The sequence below is a fragment of the Salmo salar genome, chromosome 23, assembly GCF_965601325.2.
Source record: "Salmo salar chromosome 23, fSalSal1, whole genome shotgun sequence".
Taxonomy (NCBI): Eukaryota; Metazoa; Chordata; class Actinopteri; order Salmoniformes; family Salmonidae; genus Salmo; species Salmo salar.
This window is the reverse complement of record NC_138313.1, coordinates 48,025,931-48,049,975: the sequence shown is the minus strand read 5'-3', so window position 1 is coordinate 48,049,975 and position 24,045 is coordinate 48,025,931. Positions and strand designations below refer to the sequence as shown.

Sequence of the window (24,045 nt, the reverse complement as noted above, 5' to 3'; positions counted from 1 at the left end):
AAAATCATAAAACAGCAAATTAAAAACATTGACATGTCAGGGAATCAGCCTCAAAATCCTTCATCAGCTGTTTTAAAAACACCATTCTTCCAGTTTAAAAGTATTTTGTAAGGCGTTCCAAGCTGATGGTGCAGAGTACATTAAAGCCCTTTTACCAAATTCAGTTCGGACATTTGGACAGTTAGCAGGATAAAGTCATGCGAATGAACAATAAAACATTTCTGAACAATAAAAATGCCCAAATAAAATGGTCGTAAAACCCAAATGGCTTAGTAAATAAAAGTATACCAGTGACTGAGCCTACGAGTGACTAGAGAAGTCCAGCCAACCCTGGTATATAAAGTGCAGTGGTGCATAAGGGTTTTGCATTTTAAAATGAATCTCAATGGTCCATGGTAAAGGTTGTCAGTTGATCTCAAACACTGAGCGGAAGCATTCATATATAAAATATCCCCATAGTCTAGTAAAGGCATAAATGTAGCTGATACTAGCCTTCTTCTAGCCTCCTCCTAGTTCCCAACTGGCCTACCTGGTTAAATAAAGGTAAAATAAAACCTTATTCCTAAAATAAAATCCCAACTTCAGTTAAAAAAAAATTGAAAGTTGTTGAATATGCAATTTAAAAGAGGCTGTCATCAATTATAATCGTAAGATATTTATGAGGTTACAGTCTCAATCTCATTCCCCTGACAGGTAGTAATAGGTGAAAGGTTCAGAGGTCTATTTCTTGCTATAGAAAACACCATTTGTTTAGTTTTGTCAGTATCGAGGATAAGCTTCAATTGGCACAAGGTATGTTGAACAGTATAAAAAGCAATTTGCAAGTTCTGGAAAGCTTTTGTGAGAGACGAGGCACAACAATAAATAACAGTATCATCAGCATACATGTGAAGTTGCGCATTTAGCACATTTTTGTCTAAATTATTTATATAATTAGTGAATAAGAGGGGACCAAGTACAGTGCCCTGGGGTACACCATTACAGATAGACAATTTAACAGACATGAGCCCATTAAATTGAGTGCACTGAGTTCTATCAGAGAGATAGTTAGCAAAGTATGCAACTGTATGCTCTGAAAGACCTACACTCGACAATCTCTGCCTCAGTATAGCATGATCAACTGTATCAAAAGCCTTAGAGAGATCAATGAAAAGTGACACACAGTGCTGTTTTTTTGTCAAGGGCTTCAGTGATATCATTTAAAACCTTCATCGCTGCTGTAATTGTGCTATGCTTCTTCCTGAACCCCGATTGGTACATTGATAAAATAGAGTTAGTATATAAAAACTATTTTAGCTATTCACTCATAAGGGTTTCAAGTATTTTCACCAGGTGTGACAGCTTTGAGATCGGCCTATAATTATTTAAAAGAGTTGGATCTCCCCTTTTAAAAGTGATAGGACAAATGCTGATTTCCAGATCTTTGGAGTTTCATTACATTCCAGGGTTAAATTTAACAGATATGTAAGTGATTTGATAGGGCACGGCAGAGGCAGATGACTGGCACCCCCACACCACCACGCAGTTGCAGGACCTTCACATACTCTTGGTGCCACCACTCAGCTGCAGGACCTTCACATGCTCTTGGTGCCACCACTCAGCTGCAGGACCTTCACATACTCTTGGTGCCACCACACCACCACTCAGCTGCAGGACCTTCACATGCTCTTGATGCCACCACACCACCACTCAGCTGCAGGACCTTCACATGCTCTTGGTGCCACCACTCAGCTGCAGGACCTTCACATGCTCTTGGTGCCACCACACCACCACTCAGCTGGAGGAGAACTTTCCAGAGCAAGAGAGAGCGAGAGAGAGATGGGTGTAGCTCTTCAAGGTTGCCATGAGAGAATGTTCCATTTAGCCTGTGGTAGAGGCTCTCTGGAACTATATTCATATGTTCAGTCTGAGTGGAAGGGTCCAGGAAAGAGAGGAAGGACTATGTGCACATCATCCCTGTTATGAGTGAAGAGGAGTGGTTATAGATAAAACGGATGCCAGAGAGGCCAGAGCAGCGAGGCAAGACAGGCTGCCAACTCTGGCTCGTGTTGCTTCTCTGTACTTGTGGCTTCCCACCACATCTGTAGATGTAGAAAAACTATTCTCACAGTACCAGAACCTGTTAACTCAGAACAGGAGAAGCCTGTCTTAAAAATATGAGATGCTTCCTGTTTCCAAGTTCAACGGCAATGCTGAAGAGTGAACTCTCACACGGGCTCACTCCTCACCCTGCCCTGCTCTAAATATTGGACAGCACAGCTCTCTCGCTCTCACTCTCTCTCTCTCGCTTTCTCTCTCGCTTTCTCGCTCTCGCTTTCTCGCTCTCGCTTTCTCTCGCTCTCGCTTTCTCTCGCTCTCGCTTTCTCGCTATCGCTTTCTCTCTCTCTCACTCTCTCTCTCACTCTCTCTCTCTCTCACTCGCTCTCTCTCTCGCTTTCTCGCTCGCTCGCTCGCTCGCTCTCTCGCTCGGTCGCTCTCTCTCTCGCTCTCTCTCTCACGCTCTCACTCGCTCTCTCACTCGCTCTCTCTCGCTCTCGTGCGCTCTCTCTCTCTCTCTTGCTCTCTCTCTCTTGCTCTCGCTCTCTCGCTTGCTCTCTCTCTCTTGCTCTCTCTCTCTCTTGCTCTCTCGCTCGCTCGCTCTCGCTCTCTCTCTCGCTCTCGCTCTCTCTCTTGCTCTCCCTCTCTCTGTCTCTCTTGTTCTCTCTCTCTCTCTGTTAGAATTACTGTAGGTCATACTTACATCCATACATTTAAACTGTATTGTAGGGAGGTGAGCAGGTTGCAAAGTTATGGAATGTTCTTGGCAGAAATGTATTGTGCTGAACAGGTATGTAGGAAATGATGTTGGCCCGGTTACATTCCTGTCTACACCTCTTTAGGTTTTGTTTGTTCATCTGGTGGCCTGTATGACTCTTCAGACTCTAGTGATTCAAATTCAGACATTAAGTTCTCAGGGTATTATAGTGTTACATTTATTTTTGTGAATTAAATTCTTCGATCTTAGTTTCTACATACAAAAACATTATGTTATTGAATTAAAGTTTACGGTCTGAGTTGTATAGGCTACATTCATTTTATTTAACCTTTTATTTAACTAGGCAAGTCAGTTGAGAACAAATTCTTATTTTCAATGACAGCCTAGGAACAGTGGGTTAACTGCCTTGTTCAAGTGCAGAACGACAGATTTTTACCTTGTCAGCTCGGGGATTCGAGTTACTGGCCCAACGCTCTAACCACAAGGCTACCTGCTGCCCCAACATTATCAAAAGTATGTGGACACCCCTTCAAATGAGTGGATTTGGATTTTTCAGCCACACCGTTGCTGACAGGTGTATAAAATAGAGCACACAGCCATGCAATCTCCATAGCTAAACATTGGCAGTAGAATGGCCCATACTAAAGAGCTCAGTGACTTTCAAACTGGAACCGTCATAGGATGCCACCTTTCAAACAAGTCAGTTCGTCAAATTTCTGCCATGCTAGAGCTGCCCCCGGTCAATTGTAAGTAATGTTATTGTGAAGTGGAAACGTCTAGGAGCAACAATGGCTCAGCCGCGAAGTGGTAGGCCACACAAGCTCACGGAACGGGACCGCCGAGTGCTGAAGTGCGTAATAATCGTCTGTCCTCAGTTGCAACACTCACTACCGAGTTCCAAACTGCCTCTGGAAGTAACGTCAGCACAAGAACTGTTAGTCTGGAGCTTCATGAAATGGGTTTCCATGGCCGAGCAGCCGCACACATGCCTAACATCAAGCGTCGGCTGGAGTGGTGTTAAGCTCGCCGCCATTGGACTCTGGAGCAGTGGAAACGTGTTCTCTGGAGTGATGAATCACACTTTACCATCTGGAAGTCCGACAGACAAATCTGGGTTTGGCAGATGCCAGGAGAACGCTACCTGCCCGAATGCATAGTGTCAACTGTAAAGTTTGGTGGAGGAGGAATAATGGTCTGGGACTGTTTTTCATGGTTCAGGCTAAGCCCCTTAATTCCAGTGAAGGGAAATCTTTACGCTACAGCATACAATGACATTTTAGACAATTCAGGGCTCCCAACTTTAAGGAAACAGTTTGGGGAAGGCCCTTTCCTGTTTCAGCATGACAATGCCCCAGTGCACAAAGCGAGGTCCATACAGAAATTGTTTGTCGAGATCGGTGTAGAAGAACTTAACTGGCCTGCACAGAGCCCTGACCTCAACCCCATCGAAAACCTTTTGGATGAATTGGAATGCCGACTGCGAGCCAGGCCTAATCGCCCAACATCAGTGCCCAACCTCAATAATGCTCTTGTGGCTGAATGGAAGCAAGTCCCCACATTAATGTTCCAACATCTAGTGGAAAGCCTTCCCAGAAGAGTGGAGGCTGTTATAGCAGCAAAGTGGGGGGGACCAACTCCATATTAATGCCCATGATTTTGGAATGTGATGTTCGACGAGCAGGTGTCCACATACTTTTGTAGTGAATATCATCCAGGCAGAAAATAGTTCACTCTTCCCACAGCACATCTCTCTCTCTCTCGCTCTCTCTCTCTCTCTGTCTCTCTCTCTGTCTCTCTCTCTCTGTCTCTCTCTCGATCTCTCTCTCTCTCTCTGTCTCTCTCTCTCTGTCTCTCTGTCTCTCTCTCTCTCTGTCTCTCTCTCTCTGTCTCTGTCTCTCTGTCTCTCTCTCTGTCTCTCTGTCTCTCTGTCTCTCTCCGTCTCTCTGTCTCTCTCTCTCTGTCCCTCTCTCTCTGTCTCTGTCTCTCAAGACACTTTATGGCACTTTTTATGTCTTGTATTTATTAATTTATTTATTTATTGACTTACTGTTTTCATATCCTTTTACACTGTTTGTACTGAAAAGTTTAAATGTTCTACATCTAAAGATTACCTTTATTTCAACTGCGTGAGGTAAACTAAAAGCTTTATGCAAAAAAACAGAAAGAATTCCCTGAGATTCCATTTGGGCCTACTTATGACTAATCTGTGTATAAACCTCCAGTAACCAAATATAGCTAGCCAACATTGGTGTGCAACTTTAAACAGGAGCTTTGATTGGTCCCTCCTCGTTTTAAGAAATGTTTTGCAGCAGAATGGGCGTAATGAATACACCCCTAGTATAACGTTACATTGCTTAGCTAGCAACAGAGAAGCTGGATCCCGCTTTTATAGCTCTGAAAAAGATATTAGCATTGTTAGCAATGCTACAAAAAGGTAGCATATCGTTGGCTCTCTATTGGCACAATGGAGCGGCAGGTAGCCTAGTGGTTAAGAGCATTGGGCCAGTAACCGAAAGGTCACTGGTTCTAATCCCCAAGCCTTTAAAATCTGCTGTTCTGCCAAACAACAAGCGCTCCCTGTGTTTCCTGATGACATGGATGTTAGTTAAGGTAGCCCCCTGCACCTCTGTGAGTCAGGAAGGATTGGGTTAAATGTGGAAAAATACATTCAGTTGTGCAACTGACTAGATATCCATTTTCCCTTCCCTATGAATGTAATAAACTGTTGCACCTGCAAAAATATTCAGCCCAATGTTTAGATCTTGAGCTAGGTCGAGGGCAAGAAATAGTAGTTTTTCATTATGCTAACGACCCTGTTAAACATCTGGTATGTGGTTCTCAGTGACGGCTGAACGGATTGTGACGAGAGACGGGGAATGTGTTGTGTATCTCCAATCGAATTGAATTTAACAGCCAATCCCTACTCTAGTCGTTCCCACCGAGGAGGCTGGGAATAACCAACAGCCTGTTTTACTGTTCTAATCTCCGTTTCTGCTACTCAGGGCCTAGGGAGGCACATAGGAAAATATATATACCACAGTATCATATTTTGTATGAATGTTCTGTATTACTGTAGTCCAGTCACTGTTTAGCATGGGAATACTTCTGCTATTCTTATGGATAATACATAATATGCAATAAGATGTGTGTTTTAAAGTGGACTGAAATCGGTACTGGTGTTCAGAACATATTTTGAAGGTAATATTCTATAAGCGATGCAGGAACTCAAGCAGTAGACCAGTTCATCTCTTCTAGGTCAGAGGCTATATTATCAGAACTCAGGATAAGACTCAGATGCAGACGAATTCGAATCACAGATTTTTATTAACAAAACAGGGGGCAGGCAGAGGACAGGTCAAGGGCAGGCAGAGGTCGGTTATCCAGGGTCAGTAAGGTACAGAACGGCAGGCAGGCTCAGGGTCAGTAAGGTACAGAACGGCAGGCAGGCTCAGGGTCAGTAAGGTACAGAACGGCAGGCACGCTCAGGGTCAGTAAGGTACAGAATGGCAGGCAGGCTCAGAGTCAGTAAGGTACAGAACGGCAGGCAGGCAGGCTCAAGGTCAGGGAAGGCAAATGTCACTAATCCAGGGCAGTGGCAGGCAGGGTCAGGGCAGGCAGAGTGGTCAAAACTGGAAAAACTAGACAAACGGGGGCAAGAGCGAAACAGAGGTATGAGAAAAAACACGCTGGTAGGCTTGACGAGACAAGACGAACTGGCAACAGACAAACAGAAAACACAGGTATAAATACACTGGGGATAATGGGGAAGATGGGCGACGCATGGATGAGGGGTGGAGACAAGCACAAGACAGGTTAAACAGATCAGGGTGTGACATATAGGAAGTTATACAAGGTTAGATTTAGGTCAGAGGCTAAATGAAGTTTTATAATGTTGATTCAGGGTTAGGGGTTAGGTCAGAGGCTATATGAAGTCATATAATTTTGATTCAGGGTTAGGGATTAGGGGTTAGGTCAGAGGCTATATGAAGTCATATAATTTTGATTCAGGGTTAGGGGTTAGGTCAGAGGCTATGTGAAGTTCTGGCTAAATTCCCAATCTGGCCCTCATACCATCATGGCCATCTAATCATCCCCAGCTTCCAATTGGCTCATTCATCTCCCCTCCTCTCCCCTGTAACTATTCCCCAGGTTGTTGCTGTAAATGAGAATGTGTTCTCAGTCAACTTACCTGGTAAAATAAGGATAAAATACATGTAAAGAAATCCTACTCCAAGGCGCTTTATGAATATGGGCAAATATCATAAAAGACGATTCAAATCAAATTTTATTGGTCACATACACATGGTTAGCAGATGTTAATGCGAGTGTAGCGAAATGCTTGTGCTTCTAGTTCCGACCATGCAGTAATATCGAACAAGTAATCTAACAATTTCACAACAACTACCTTATACACACAAGTGTAAAGGAATGAATAAGAATATGTACATATAAATATATGGATGAGCGATGGCCGAACGGCATAGGCAAGATGCAGTAGTTGGTATAGAATACAGTATATACATATGAGATGAGTAATGTAGGGTATGTAAACATTATATAAAGTGGCATTGTTTAAAGTGACTTGTGATATATTTATTACATCCAATTTTTAATTATTAAAGTGGCTAAAGTTGAGTCAGTATGTTGGCAGCAGCCACTCAATGTTAGTGATGGCTGTTCAACAGTCTGATGGCCTTGAGATAGAAGCTGTTTTTCAGTCTCTCGGTTCCAGCTTTGATGCACCTGTACTGACCTCGCCTTCTGGATGATAGCGGGGTGAACAGGCATTGGCTCGGGTGGTTGTTGTCCTTGATGATCTTTTTGGCCTTCCTGTGACATTGGGTGGTGTAGGTGTCCTGGAGGGCAGGTAGTTTGCACCCGGTGATGCGTTGTGCAGACCTCACTACCCTCTGGAGAGCCTTCCGGTTGTGGGCGGAGCAGTTGCCGTACCCGGCGGTGATACAGCGCGACAGGATTCTCTCGATTGTGCATCTGTAAAAGTTTGAGTGTTTTTGGTGACAAGCCAAATTTCTTCAGCCTCCTGAGGTTGAAGAGGCGCTGTTGCGCCTTCTTCACCACACTGTCTGTGTGGGTGGACCATTTCAGTTTGTCCGTGATGTGTACGCCAAGGAACTTAAAACTCTCCACCCTCTCCACTACTGTCCCATCGATGTGGATAGGGGGGTGCTCCCTCTGCTGTTTCCTGAAGTCCACGATCATCTCCTTTGTTTTGTTGACATTGAGTGTAGGGTTGATTTTCCTGACACCACACTCCGAGGGCCCACACCTCCTCCTTGTAGGCCATCTCGTGTGTCTGGAAACTTGATGATTGAGTTGGAGGCGTGCATGGCCAAGCAGTCATGGGTGAACAGGGAGTACAGGAGAGGGCTGAGAACGCACCCTTGTGGGGCCCCAGTGTTGAGGATCAGCGGGGTGGAGATGTTGTTACCTACCCTCACCACCTGGGGGCGTCCCGTCAAAGTCCAGGACCCAGTTGCACAGGGCGGGGTCGAGACCCAGGGTCTCAAACTTAATGACGAGTTTGGAGGGTACTATGGTGTTAAATGCTGAGCTGTAGTCGATGAACAGCATTCTTACATAGGTATTCCTCTTGTCCAGATGGGTTAGGGCAGTGTGCAGTGTGATTGCGATTGTGTCGTCTGTGGACCTATTGGGGCGGTAAGCAAATTGGAGTGGGTCTCGGGTGTCAGGTAGAGTGGAGGTGATATGATCCTTGACTAGTCTCTCAAAGCACTTCATGATGACGGAAGTGAGTGCGACGGGGCAATAGTCATTTACCTCAGTTACCTTAGCTTTCCTGGGAACAGGAACAATGGTGGCCCTCTTGAAGCATGTGGGAACAGCGGACTAGGATAGGGATTGATTGAATATGTCCGTAAACACACCAGCCAGCTGGTCTGAGGACGCAGCTAGGGATGCCGACTCTGGTAAGTTGTAAATGTCTGATCACAGAGGCTGGATCATAGGTCAAAATCGTGATCTCTTCTAGGTCAGAGGCTATATTTAAGTTATACAATGTTGATTCAGGGTTAAGGTTTAGGTCAGAGGCTAAATTAAGTTATATAGTGTTGATTAAGTTCTATAATGTTAGGATTAAGTTCTATAATGTTAGGGTTAAGTCAGAGGCTATATTTTATTTATCCCTTATTTTACCAGGTAAGTTGACTGAGAACACGTTCTCATTTACAGCAACAACCTGGGGAATAGTTACAGGGGAGAGGAGGGGGGATGAATGAGCCAATTGGAAGCTGGGGATAATTAGATGGCCGTGATGGTATGAGGGTCAGATTGGGAATTTAGCCAGGACACCGGGGTTAACACCCTACGATAAGTGCCATGGGATCTTTAGTGACCACAGAGAGTCAGGACACCCATTTAACATGCCATCTGAAAGACAGCATCCTACACAGGGCAATGTCCCGAATCACTGCCCTGGGGCACTGGGATATTTTTTTAGACCAGAGAAAAGAGTGCCTCCTACTGGCCCTCCAACACCACTTCCAGCAGCACCTGGTCTCCCATCCAGGAACCAACCAGGACAAACCCTGCTGAGCTTCAGAAGCAAGCCAGCAGCATCATTTAATGATAACTGATATTGATCGTGTGATGATGACTGTTATTGATTGTGTAATGATGACGGATATTGATCGTGTAATGATGACTGATATTGATCGTGTGATGATGACTGATATTGATCGTGTGATGATGACTGATATTGATCGTGTGATGATGACGGATATTGATTGTGTGATGATGACGGATATTGATTGTGTGATGATGACTGATATTGATTGTGTGATGATGACTGATATTGATCGTGTGATGATGACTGATATTGATCGTGTGATGATGACTGATATTGATCGTGTGATGATGACGGATATTGATTGTGTAATGATGACTGATATTGATCGTGTAATGATGACTGATATTGATCGTGTAATGATGACTGATATTGATCGTGTGATGATGACTGATATTGATTGTGTGATGATGACTGATATTGATCGTGTGATGATGACTGATATTGATCGTGTAATGATGATTGATATTGATCGTGTAATGATATGCTGTATAAGGACATTAGTATTGAGCTACTGGCTACTGCTTTATAAAAGATCTGGAGCTTTTCAGTCAAGTAACAGACAGTGCAGAGGTGACATAGGTTTGGGCCCTTGGTCTAACGTAGTGCACTATGTAGGGAATAGGGTGCCATAGGGCTCTGGTCTAAAGTAGTGCACTATATAGGGAATAGGGTGCCATAGGGCTCTGGTCTAAAGTAGTGCACTATATAGGGAATAGGGTGCCATAGGGCTCTGGTCTAAAGTAGTGCACTATATAGGGAATAGGGTGCCATAGGGCTCTGGTCTAAAGTAGTGCACTATATAGGGAATAGGGTGCTATTTGAGACTCATAGGGAACTTCTGTAAATGAGGCCCACTAGTCCACGACTCTTGTATCATGCCTTCATGGTAGAATCAGTGTTGGCCACGATATTTTATGAAGTCCTCTTCCTTTAATGTTTATTTGTAACTACCCAGCGAGTAAAACTGGTTGTTATGACATCATCTCATTGGAAGCCAGTTTATATACTAGCAGAATGTTTAATGTCTGATCTGAGGTGAACATTAATGATATCGATACAGTTACATATCGGGATATTATTTTTGATGTAATGTCGTATCGACAATATCACAGTATTATTTTTGCACTAGTTTGGCTGTACCTGCACCAAAACTCGAGTTGTGACAAAACACAATCTACAGCATTTAAAAAATATATATACATAATAATCTATTGATCCTCTGTTACTAAATTATAGTTGTAGTATTGTCAATGATTTCATTTATTTACAGAGACAGGAGAAATTACATAATTTGGCAAATGTATTTCAGTACATTTTTTTCAGAACTTCCTGCAGCCCTTCCTGCAGCGCTGTGTGTTCTTCCATGAGCTGTGCTTTCCCCCAAGGCCAGATAATCACCACTTATTATTATTAGTTAAATGGATTGTGGTCAATAACCCCCATAAGAGGTTACTGTGTAGGTAGGCCTACTGTTACAATAATATTTTAAATAATCAATCAGCAAGTAGCCTAGCCTACAATTCCGAGAATAGATTCAGTAAGTCTAGTTAAATAACGTTAAATAATTAAATAAAGGTTATATATATATATATATATATATATTACACGATCAATATATACATACACACACACACACACACACACACAATTAAATAAAGGTTATATATATATATATATATCTTCTGACTCATATATATATATATTTAAACTATTGTAAAGTGGTTGTTCCACTGGATATCATAAGGTGAATGCACCAATTTGTAAGTCGCTCTGGATAAGAGCATCTGCTAAATGACTAAATGTAAATGTAAATGTTTTTATTATTATAATATATTTTTTTAAGTCAAGGAAGCCAATAGTGGCTTCAGCTATATTGTTATTGAAATGATATAGGCCTTATTACCTTTTTAAACAATACAAAAATATGTCAAAGGACTTGAATAGCCTACGGGAAAAGTGAACAAATGAGTATTGGCATCAGTAGGCTAAGTGACTGAAATGCATCAGAAAAGTATTGGAAAGTTCAGGAAAACCTCAGGGAAGCTCATCGGGCAGGCTATAGGCCTTGTGTGTGTGTGTGTGTGTGTGTGTGTGTAGACAATATCTGCGTTGCTTTCAATTGCTAGACTAATGATCATGACCGCTCACCTCAACCTAGCTAACATTTTCCAGCGTAGTTGTGACCAAATATCCGAACAGAGATTCAGTGAAAACTCAAATCTGACTCAAAACTCAAATGATTTATCAAGACGAGTTCCCCACGCTTGTCTCAAAGCAGCTCAATGACGCTGTCCCAATGATCAGTTGTCTACACATGGCAATTGCTTTGCACGTATTATAACCAGCGGTAACAGTGAAATAACACCTCCTCTACGCTGATCCTCCTCGTGGACTCCCTGTTCACCCATGACTGCGTGGCCACGCATGTCTCCAAATCAATTATCAAGTTTCCAGACAACACAACAGTGGTAGGCTTGATTTACCAACAACGACGAGACGGCCTACAGGGAGTTGAGGGCACTGCTGGAGTGGTGCCAGGAAAATAACCTCCCTCTCAACGTCAACAAAACAAAGGAGCTGATCGTGGACTTCAGGAGACAGCAGAGGGAGCATGCTCCCATCCACATCCTCCCTCCCTCTCTCTCATCCCCTCCCTCCTCCCTCTCATCTCTCCCTCCCTCCCTCCCTCCCTCCCTCCCTCCCTCCCTCCCTCCCTCCCTCCCTCCCTGCCCCTCTCTTATCCCCTCCCTCTCATCTCTCCCTCCTTCCCTGCCCCTCTCTTATCCCCCCCTCCCTCCTACCCTGAAACCTGGTCTTGTGCCAGCACCTGGCTGTGCGAAACAATGGGAGAGAGAGTGAGAGAAGATGACTGGAGAGATAAGAGAGGAAAGAGGAAGTGTTGAATTAAACACTACCTAGTCACTCTCCGATAGTCTCCCAGGCCTCATACCCTGATTCACCTATTGGTCATGGCCTTCGTCCCAAATGGCACCCTATTCCCTATATAGTGCAAAGGACTCTGGGTCAAAAGGAGGACACTATACAGGGAACAGGGTGCCATTTGGTATGCATACTTTGTGTGTGTAATCTGCTATGGTATTATATAGATGTATAGATAAGCTGTATCTAGATAAGCTCCAGCGCCTCTCGTGCTCCTTGTTGCTCCTCCGACACAGTTTTATTGGCTATTAATATCCTCACAGTCTGTGTCTTGTTGTAGATGGAAGCAGGCACTGGGAGAGATACATGCATGTCTGTGATTCTCTTGCACTTTTAGTGGCTATTGTTGTCAGCCTATTGTTACCTCAGCCCGTTGTTACCCCAGCCCGTTGTTACCTCAGCCCGTGGTTACCTCAGTCCGTTGTTACCTCAGCCCGTTGTTACCCCAGCCCGTTGTTACCCCAGCCCGTTGTTACCCCAGCCCGTTGTTACCCCAGCCCGTGGTTACCTCAGCCTGTTGTTACCCCAGCCCGTTGTTACCCCAGCCCGTTGTTACCCCAGCCCGTTGTTACCCCAGCCCGTTGTTACCCCAGCCCGTTGTTACCTCAGCCCAATGCAGTACTATTCCCTATATACAGTATTTTTTGACCAGGACCCAAAGGGGTAGGGCCCAATCAGAGCCCTTCTGCTTGGTAATACCTGTCTGTACCATATGGACACCCAGCTGACAGGTAGACTGAGCCAGTACCTGATCAGTCAGTCAAGCACTTAATAGTAGCAGCTAGTAACCAACGAGTGACATCAGACCTACCCTGGGCTCTCAGTTGTAATCAATATAGTACAAGCTAATATAAAGAGATGCTTAGAGGAGAAGGCTACTCAGGTAAACAACGATTTAAGAAGGAAGTGAAAAGAATACTCTTCTTGTGAAAAAAAAAAAGTTGTTATTTTCTTCACCAAAATACAAAATGGGGATTAAAAAGTTACTGGATGAAACTCAAATCTTCTGTGTGAAGCAGACGCATGTAACGTCAACACAGGGAGTCAGGAAGAAGGTGCAGTTAGTGAGTTTAATGAAGAAGAGAAAAAAAACCGAATAAGAACCGGTACAAAACAAGAGAAGCGTCTGGACATGGAAACACAAACAATTACTACCTGATGACTGACAGAACAAAGCGCTAGATAAATGGTAAGTAATGAAGGTAGTAATGAAGTCCAGGTGTAATGATGGATGCCAGGACCGGTGGTTCGTGGACCGGTGGTTCGGTGGTTCGTGGACTGGTGGTTCGTGGACCGGCGGTTCGTGGAACACCGGAGTAGACGTAACGAAACAAACACTTTTATTTTTATTTTACCGTTATTTTGCTTCTAGTAAGTAAATGCATTAAAGGTCCAATGCAGATGTTTTTATCTCAATATCAAATCAATTCCGGGTAACAATTAAGTACCTTACTGTGATTTGTTTTCAATTAAAATGGTCAAAAATAAACAGAAATTGCTTCTTAGCAAAGAGCTATTTCTCAAGCAAGAATGTTGCTAGGACTGTCTGGGGTGGTCTGAGTGGGGAGGGGAAAACAGAAAACTAGCTGTTATTGGCAGAGAGGTTTGGAACTCTCTTTCCTATTGGTCTATTAACTAATTTACCGCCTGGTGATGTCACCAAGCAGGTCAAAACTCCATCCCATCAAAAACAGGCTGAAATGTCAGGTGGTCTTTTCAAACAGCTCTTACACTAAAAGGGCATTATAGTAATTTTCACAATTTCACAGTATTATTCCAACCTCAGAGTGGAAATATATAGCCAGCTTAACTGGCTATATATATATATATAACACAGGAGAATCACGTTTTTGACTGAACTGGGCCTTTTAATATTAGCTTTGTCTCAGATCTGTTTGTGTTGACTTGCTAACTTCTATGGTGATTTTGCAGCATTCGGGGATCAGGCTAATATCCAGATAAGTTAGACAGTAATCATTTACTAATGACGCCATTATTTATGGTTCCAGACGGAGACACATTAGACATTCCATGATTACATAATCGTTACTGACTGTCTTGAGGAGGTGCCATCAAGTCTGATGAGAGGAAAGGGATTGTTTTTTTTTGTCTTTTACACCGTTCCTGTCATCAGTAGATAAAGAGTCATTCCTCTACTACCCCTTGTTTTCTTAAGGCACAGTAAATGAGCTAATAGTTAACTTAACTGGCTGTTATAAAAACATATCAAAGGTCAATTAATTGAGTTAAACAATTCCAATATGCTCTTTAATAGCAGGCTAGAGATTGTGACAGTGATGTAGATTAACCAGTTGATAGCCCTATTGTGTCCTCCTACCACCTTAGAGGCCCTGTTATGCCAAACAGTGTAGTCGTCGTCGTGTCACAATGGGATTCGATAAGCTAGTAGCGTCGGTTGCTATATCAACGGTGCGAGTTGAATTTTGGAGATCATTACAGCCAAAATGACATTCTTTTCGTCCTTGCTGTGTAAACAAAGCTGATTTCCGCAAACAATTTTCGCTGCTTAAGATGGAAACATTATTTTGAACTACTTTTGGGCACCTTAACATTTCAACAACATTAAAAGGCATGTCGTAAACGGTTCTGAGTCGTAAACGGTTCTGAGTCGTAAACGGTTCTGAGTCCCTTTGTATAGCAAGCCACATCCACATGACTCACTGTCTGTAGGACTATTTTCATTAACGGGGGTACCTAATAACAATACAACAATACAGTTCCTGTCTGTCTGACCCACCCACCAACAGCACTCTGACCCACCCACCAACAGCACTCTGAGCCACCCACCAACAGCACTCTGACCCACCCACCAACAGCACTCTGACCCACCCACCAACAGCACTCTGACCCACCCACCAACAGCACTCTGACCCACCCACCAACAGCACTCCAACAGCACTCTGACCCACCCACCAACAGCACTCTGACCCACCCACCAACAGCACTCTGATCCACCCATCAACAGCACTCTGACCCACCCACCAACAGCACTCTGACCCACCCACCAGCAGCACTCTGACCCACCCACCAACAGCACTCTGACCCACCCACCAGCAGCACTCTGACCCACCCACCAACAGCACTCTGACCCACCCACCAACAGCACTCTGACCCACCCACCAACAGCACTCTGACCCACCCACCAACAGCACTCTGACCCACCCACCAACAGCACTCTGACCCACCCACCAACAGCACTCTGACCCACCCACCAACAGCACTCTGACCCAACAGCAACTACAATCTTCACGTTGTGAAACGGTCACCCTGGTTCTAGCTCTTAGCCAACTTTGCAGTAGTTGTGTGTTATTTACTGAGAATGTTTCTTGTTTTATTACCTACAGCCGGAAATAACTTTGGGATATTAGATTGGCGATCAGAAATGAGATTTCCCTGACCTGGATCCTTTGTTTGAACTTCCCAAGGCAGCTCTATTCATCCCAGGGTCTGGAACCAGAACACTGACACACATTCCCTCCCCACAAGCTGGCAATGGCTCTCAAAGAACTACACTGGAAACCACATACCCTCAGGTCACAGTTACTACAGCAGGGGATTTAGCATTTTAGTCACACGCCCTTATCCAAAGCAACTTACAGTAGTGACTGGATACATTGTTGTGTTTCCCCCCCCCATCCCCGTACTGGTCCCCCATGGGAATCAAACCCACAACCCTGGCATTGGAAGCACTATGCTCTATCAGCTGAGCCACACGGAAATCTGAGGAAAATGCAACTGAAATTCTATCAACACGTCTCCGATCAACACGTCTACACTCGCATTGAGGACTGAGGATCATTGCTACTGTTCCCTCCCTTAGAAAAATCAGATCATCAAATGTATTTATTTATAAAGCCCTTCTTACATCAGCTGATGTCACAAAGTGCTGTACAGAAACCCAGCCTAAAACCCCCCAAACAGCAAGCAATGCAGGGGTAGAAGCACGCCTCCGTTCTACTCCTCCCCACCTATAGGCAGAAACTTAAGACTACATGGAGGAGGTGAGGGGCCCTGGCGGAGTGGTGCCAGGAAAATAACCTCTCCCTCAACGTCAACAAAACGAAGGTGCTGATCGTGGACTTCAGCAGAGAGAGCACACCCCCATCAACAGGGGCTGCATTGGAGAGGGTCAAAGGCTTCAAGTTCCTCAGCGTGCACATCACTGACAACCTAAAAAGTTCCCTACTGTACTGTTGGAACTAGGAACACAAGCATTTAGTTAGGTATTACTGTACTGTTGGAGCTAGAAACACAAGCATTTAGTTAGATACTACTGTACTGTTGGAGCTAGAAACACAAGCATTTAGTTAGGTATTACTGTACTGTTGGAGCTAGAAACACAAGCATTTAGTTAGATATTACTGTACTGTTGGAGCTAGAAACACAAGCATTTTGCTGCACCTGCGATAACATCTGCAAATCTCTGTACGCAACCAATAAACTTTAATTTGATTCTGTCAATGTTTAAGCGGGGAGACATTGAGGTTGTGTAACCAATGTTGGTTGTTATAGACGTCGTCTATAGATGTATATCATGTATAGAATTTATCTTGTGGGAAACGTTCTATGCTCGGTTTAGTAAACAAACATGATGTCATTTCTCTCTCCTCTCAGCCTCCCTTCTTCTCTGGCGGATGTCTTAGATCATGAGTGTCCTGGGACCTCCGATGAGGCAGGCCAAGTGAGTGACACACACACACACACACACACACACACACACACACATCCATTTTCCATCTTTTCATAGATGCCCTTTCCCAGACTCCTAGTTAAACACAGTGAGATAAAATCACTAACCTAGTACATGTCAGACTGGGTCAGGGACTCCTGGAGGACAGAGAAACCTCTGTTTCTGTTGCGTGTTTGCTTTCCCTGGGTTCCTGGCTCCAGCTTTCCTCTCTCTCTCTCTCCATGTGCCCCACGCCCCCCCTCCTCTCTCTCTCCATGTGCCCCACGCCGCCCCCTCTCTCTCTCCATGTGCCCCACGCCCCCCCTCCTCTCTCTCTCCATGTGCCCCACGCCCCCCCCCTCCTCCTCTCTCTCTCCATGTGCCCACGCCCCCCCCTCCTCTCTCTCTCTCTCTCTCTCTCTCTCTCTCTCTCTCTCTCCATGTGCCCCACGCCCCCCTCCTCTCTCTCTCTCTCCATGTGCCCCACGCCCCCCTCCTCTCTCTCTCTCCATGTGCCCCACGCCCCCCCTCCTCTCTCTCTCTCTCCATGTGCCCCACGCCCCCCCCCTCTCTCTCTCCATGTGCCCCACGCCCCCCCTCCTCTCTCTCTCCATGTGCCCCACGCCCCCCCTCCTCTCTCTCTCTCTCCATGTGCCCCACGCCCCCCTCCTCTCTCTCTCTCTCTCTCTCTCTCTCTCTCTCTCTCTCTCTCTCTCTCTCTCTCCATGTGCCCCACGCCCCCCCTCCTCTCTCTCTCTCTCTCCATATGCCCCACGCCCCCCCCCCTCTCTCTCTCTCTCTCTCTCTCTCCATGTGCCCCACGCCCCCCCTCCTCTCTCTCTCCATGTGCCCCACGCCCCCCCTCCTCTCTCTCTCTCTCCATGTGCCCCACGCCCCCCCTCCTCTCTCTCTCTCTCTCTCTCCATGTGCCCCACGCCCCCCCTCCTCTCTCTCTCTCTCTCTCTCCATGTGCCCCACGCCCCCCCTCCTCTCTCTCTCTCTCCATGTGCCCCACGCCCCCCCTCCTCTCTCTCTCTCTCTCTCTCCATGTGCCCCACGCCCCCCCTCCTCTCTCTCTCTCTCTCTCTCTCTCCATGTGCCCCACGCCCCCCCTCCTCTCTCTCTCTCTCTCCATGTGCCCCACGCCCCCCCTCCTCTCTCTCTCTCCATGTGCCTCACGCCCCCCCTCCTCTCTCTCTCTCTCTCTCTCTCTCTCCATGTGCCCCACGCCCCCCCTCCTCTCTCTCTCTCTCCATGTGCCCCACGCTCCCCCTCCTCTCTCTCTCTCTCCATGTGCCCCACGCCCCCCCTCCTCTCTCTCTCTCTCTCTCTCCATATGCCCCACGCCCCCCCTCCTCTCTCTCTCTCTCTCCATGTGCCCCACGCCCCCCCTCCTCTCTCTCTCTCCATGTGCCTCACGCCCCCCCTCCTCTCTCTCTCTCTCTCTCTCTCTCCATGTGCCCCACGCCCCCCCTCTCTCTCTCTCCGTGTGCCCCACGCCCCCCCTCCTCTCTCTCTCCATGTGCCCCACGCCCCCCCCTCCTCTCTCTCTCCATGTGCCCCACGCCCTCCCTCCTCTCTCTCTCTCTCCATGTGCCCCACGCCCCCCCTCCTCTCTCTCTCTCTCTCTCCATGTGCCCCACGCCGACCCTCCTCTCTCTCTCTCTCTCTCCATGTGCCCCACGCTCCCCCTCCTCTCTCTCTCTCTCTCCATGTGCCCCACGCCCCCCCTCCTCTCTCTCTCTCCCTGTGCCCCACGCCCCCCCTCCTCTCTCTCTCTCTCCGTGTGCCCCACGCCCCCCCTCCTCTCTCTCTCCATGTGCCCCACGCCCCCCCTCCTCTCTCTCTCTCCGTGTGCCCCACGCCCCCCCTCCTCTCTCTCTCCATGTGCCCCACACCCGCCCTCCTCTCTCTCTCTCTCTCTCTCTCTCCATGTGCCCCACGCCGACCCTCCTCTCTCTCTCTCTCTCTCCATGTGCCCCACGCCGACCCTCCTCTCTCTCTCTCTCTCTCCATGTGCCCCACGCTCCCCCTCCTCTCTCTCTCTCTCTCCATGTGCCCCACGCCCCCCCCTCCTCTCTCTCTCCATGTGCCCCACGCCACCCCTCCTCTCTCTCTCTCTCTCTCTCTCTCTCCATGTGACCCACGCCCCCCCTCCTCTCTCTCTCTTTCCATGTGCCCCACGCCCCCCCTCCTCTCTCTCTCTCTCCATGTGCCCCATGCCCCCCCTCCTCTCTCTCTCTCTCTTTCCATGTGCCCCACGCCCCCCCTCCTCTCTCTCCATGTGCCCCACGCCCCCCCTCCTCTCTCTCTCTCTCCATGTGCCCCCCCCTCTCTCTCTCCATGTGCCCCACGCCCCCCCTCCTCTCTCTCTTCATGTGCCCCACGCCCCCCCTCCTCTCTCTCTTCATGTGCCCCACGCCCCCTCCTCTCTCTCTCTGTGTGCCCCACGCCCCCCCCTCCTCTCTCTCTCCATGTGCCCCACGCCCCCCCTCCTCTCTCTCTCCATGTGCCCCACCCCCCCCCTCTCTCTCCATGTGCCCCACGCCCCCCCTCCTCTCTCTCTCCATGTGCCCCACGCCCGCCCCTCCTCTCTCTCTCTCTCTCTCTCTCTCTCGCTGTCTCTCTCTCTCTCTCTCTCTCGCTGTCTATCTCTCTCTATATGTGTGCCACGCCCCCCCTCTCTCTTACTCTCTCTACCCGTGACCCACGCCTTCTCTCTCTCTCTCACTCTCTCTCTCTCACTCTTTCCCCCCGAGGCCCACGCCTCCTCTCTCTCTCTCTCTCTCTCTCTCTCTCTCCTCTCTCCCCGTTCTCCATGCCGCTTCTCTGTCTCTCTCTCTCTGGGCCATATGCTCAGAATTTCAAGACTAATCTCTTCCAGTCCTGTCCAGTCTGCAAGCTGGGAAACTCTTACTCACTGTATCACACTGCCCTGTGTGTGTGTAGTGAGACTGATTAGTGATAGGTAGTGTGTGTGTGTGTAGTACATTGTCACATTTGGAGACGTTTGAGAAAAAAATTGGATAAGCGATGAAGGGCAGACTACGTAACCCTGGTAACCCCTCCTCCTCTTCCTCCTGCTCTTCCTCTCTCTGCAGTGGGGTGGCCAGATCTGACAGCAAGATTAGCGCCAAGGCTCTATATGGTAAGATTTAGACGAGAGTGTGTGTTTGTGTGTGATTGTGTGACACGGACACAGGGGGAACAGGTTTACTACTGACTGTATGTTAACATGTGACCGACCGGCTCAAATTGGTCTTATGTAACAACATTTCAAATTGTGTTTTTTACATTAGATAAAAGTAGAGACTCAGAGCTACAAAATGGTATATCATACACAACAGTTGAGGAACAAAGGGAAAGTAATTCTGCTTTGAAAGTTGATCAACTTGTAACCTCCACTTTTGAGAAAATGACCTTTGAATGTTTTGTTACACCTACCTGAGAGCTCTCCTTTGTCTACAGCCATTCAGCATCGTTCACACTCTCTTAAGCTTTAGCCCCACCCATCTCTTTAAGGGTTGATCAGAATGTACTAACAGCACCCAAGCTAACTTGCTAGCTACTTCCAGACATCTAAGTGAGAGAGAACAGCTCACTGAACATGACTTGCCTTAGCAGAGAGATGGTTAAGCTGTTATGTTACCCAGAGAGTTGGTGACTGTAACTGTGCTGTCAGATTGTCCGTTCCAAATTCAGAGTGTTTTCTTGTTCAGAGCGCACACCAGACACTCTGGCTGATGAGTTTACTGACAATGTCCATATTCAACGGGTGTTAAGCGTTCACAGATGCATCAGTTATTCTGCACTCTCTGGCAATCAGATGAGAGTGCTCTGAAATCGGAGTAGATGACTGAATTTACCAACGCACCCGAAGTGTGTCAGGTTTTTTTTCTGTGTTTTTCTGACACGGACACAGGGTAACGTGTTTACTACTGAGTGTGTGTGTGTGTGTGTGTGTGTGTGTGTGTGTGTGTGTGTGTGTGTGTGTGTGTGTGTGTGTGTGTGTGTGTGTGTGTGTGTGTGTGTGTGTGTGTGTGTGTGTGTGTGTGTGTGTGTGTGTGTGTGTGTGTGTGTGTGTGTGTGTGTGTGAGAGAGAGAGAACTGGAATGTTATATAATGTAAGTGTTTTCATATAGCCTCTTAGTTGTACTCTGTTATGAGTCACTATACACACATTACATACCTGGTCATAAGGTACCATCATTAAAATACCTGGTAAGGGATTGGTTTCAAATACATCCCAGATATCCCCTTTAGGGATTGGTTTCAAATACATCCCAGATATCCCCTTTAAGGAATGGGTTAAAATACATCACAGATATCCCTTTTAAGGAATGGGTTAAAATACATCACAGATATCCCCTTTAGGGATTGTGAAGTATTTATTGGACTATTGTCCTGTTTTAATTCCTTTAAACTTTAACTTTAAAGATCTATCCAGCATAGTAATTGATTCAACTCATAGCAATGGTCCATTCGACTGACAGGAAGCTCTGCTTATCAGGGGGAGTGAGCAGAGTAGAGCAGACCTGGGTTCAAATACTACTTACAATCTTTTAAAATGCTTTGTTATTGCTTTGTATTGCTTAATGTAGCCTGGAGTGTCAGGTGTGTCCCTAGATCTGTACCAGGCAGTGGTGTAAAGTACTTCAGTAAAAATACTTAAAAGTACTAGTTAAGTCTGTTTTGGGGGGGTATTTGTACTTTACTTTTTCACCACTGCTACCAGGCAAGTTTAATAAGCAGAGATAGAGTACTTGAAATTATTTAAAATAATATTTAAACCCAAGTCTGGTGAGCAGAGCCATGTTATGTTATGATCCAGTCCCTGTTCATGCTGCTCTCTGCTGGTGCTTAGCATGCTGATAGACCTGGTAGATCAGTGTTGGTCCTGGGAACCCCAGAATGCATTCTGATAGACCTGGTAAATCAGTGTTGGTCCTGGGACCCCCAGAATGCATTCTGATAGACATAGTAGATCAGTGTTGGTCCTGGGAACCCCAGAATGCATTCTGATAGACATAGTAGATCAGCGTTGGTCCTGGGAACCCCAGAATGCATTCTGATAGACATAGTAGATCAGCGTTGGTCCTGGGAACCCCAGAATGCATTCTGATAGACCTGGTTGATCAGCGTTGGTCCTGGGACCCCCAGAATGCATTCTGATAGACATAGTAGATCAGTGTTGGTCCTGGGACCCCCAGAATGCATTCTGATAGACCTGGTAGATCAGCGTTGGTCCTGGGACCCCCAGAATGCATTCTGATAGACCTGGTAGATCAGCGTTGGTCCTGGGACCCCCAGAATGCATTCTGATAGACATAGTAGATCAGCGTTGGTCCTGGGAACCCCAGAATGCATGCTGATAGACCTGGTAGATCAGTGTTGGTCCTGGGACCCCCGGAATGCATTCTGATAGACCTGGTAGATCAGTGTTGGTCCTGGGACCCCCAGAATGCATTCTGATAGACATAGTAGATCAGCGTTGGTCCTGGGAACCCCAGAATGCATTCTGACAGACATGGTATATCAGCGTTGGTCTTGGGAACCCCAGAATGCATTCTGACAGACATGGTAGATCAGCTTTGGTCCTGGGAACCCCAGAATGCATTCTGACAGACATGGTATATCAGCGTTGGTCTTGGGAACCCCAGAATGCATTCTGACAGACATGGTAGATCAGCGTTGGTCCTGGGAACCCCAGAATGCATTCTGACAGACATGGTAGATCAGCGTTGGTCAGCAATCTAATCTGTCTAATCTAATGTGAGACATGGGGTGGTATCTCTGTGGGTGTGGGGGGGTGTGGGTGTGGGTGTGGGGTGGTGTGGTGTGGGTGTGGGGTGGTGTGGGTGTGGGATGGTGTTGTCGATCTGTCTCAGCATATTCTCTACTGCCATTATTCTTTTTGATCTCTGTCTGTCTGTCTGTCTGTCTGTCTGTCTGTCTGTCTGTCTGTCTGTCTGTCTGTCTGTCTGTCTGTCTGTCTGTCTGTCTGTCTGTCTGTCTGTCTGTCTGTCTGTGACAGTGCACATCCATGCGTGTGTATAATAGTGTAAATGTTTTATATGACTGTTTCCTCGTTGATACCTAACAGAGGCAGGCAGGGTATACACAGACATGCAATCTCCATAGACAAACATTGCCAGTAGAATGGCCTTACTGAACAGCTCAGTGACTTTCAACATGGCACTGTCATAGGATGCCACCTTTCCAACAAGTCAGTTGGTTTGATTTCTGCCCTGCTAGAGCTTTACCCGGTCAACTGTAAGTGCCGTTATTGTGAAGTGGAAACATGTATGAGCAACAACGGCTCAGCCGCTAAGTGGTAGGCCACACAATCTCACAGAACGGGACCGATGATGAAGTGATTAATCACGCTTCACCATCTGGCAGTCCGACGGACGAATCTCGGTTATGCACACCTGTATTTGGGGACTTTCTCCCATTCTTCTCTGCAGATCCTCTCAAGCTCTGTCAGGTTGGATGGGGAGCATTGCTGCACAGTTATTTTCAGGTCTCTCCAGAGATGTTAGATCGGGTTTGAGTCCGGGCTCTGGCTGGGCCAGTCAAGGACATTCAGAGACTTGTCCCGAAGCCACTCCTGCGTTGTCTTGGCTGTGTGCTTAGGGTCTTTGTCCTGTTGGAAGGTGAACCTTCGCTCCAGTCTGAGGTCCTGAGTGCTGTGGAGCAAATTTTCATCAAGGATCTCTCTGTACTTTTCTCCGTTCATCTTTCCCTTGATCCTGACTAGTCTCCCAGTCCCTGCCGCTGAAAAAGATCCCCACAGGATGATGCTGCCATCACCGTGCTTCACTGTAGGGATGGTGCCAGGTTTCCTCTAGACGTGACGCTTGGCATTCAGGCCAAAGAGTTCAATCTTGGTTTCATCAGACCAGAGAATCTTGTTTCTCATGGTCTGAGTCATTTAGGTGCCTTTTGGCAAACTCCAAGCGGGATGTCATGTGCATTTTACTGAGGAGTGGCTTCCGTCTGGCCACTCCATCATAAAGGCCTGATTGGTAGAGTGCTGCAGAGATGGTTGTC

The 24,045-nt window shown here is 46.7% G+C and overlaps 1 protein-coding gene across 2 annotated transcripts in view; it reads left to right on the top strand.

The window, feature by feature from the left end:
* The window catches only part of LOC106584800 (epidermal growth factor receptor kinase substrate 8-like protein 2), a 102,480-nt gene that overhangs the window by 6,221 nt on the left and 72,214 nt on the right, over positions 1-24,045 (top strand). Inside the window, exons 2-3 of one of the 2 annotated variants that reach the window (XM_082968196.1) lie at positions 16,938-17,004; positions 20,094-20,140. In XM_082968196.1, the coding sequence (XP_082824322.1) occupies positions 16,970-17,004; positions 20,094-20,140 (82 nt within the window). In that variant the 5' untranslated portion in view covers positions 16,938-16,969. Of the gene's footprint in view, positions 1-16,937; positions 17,005-19,829; positions 19,961-20,093; positions 20,141-24,045 lie in introns of those variants that run through there. The other variant, XM_082968195.1, reaches the window with a different exon arrangement.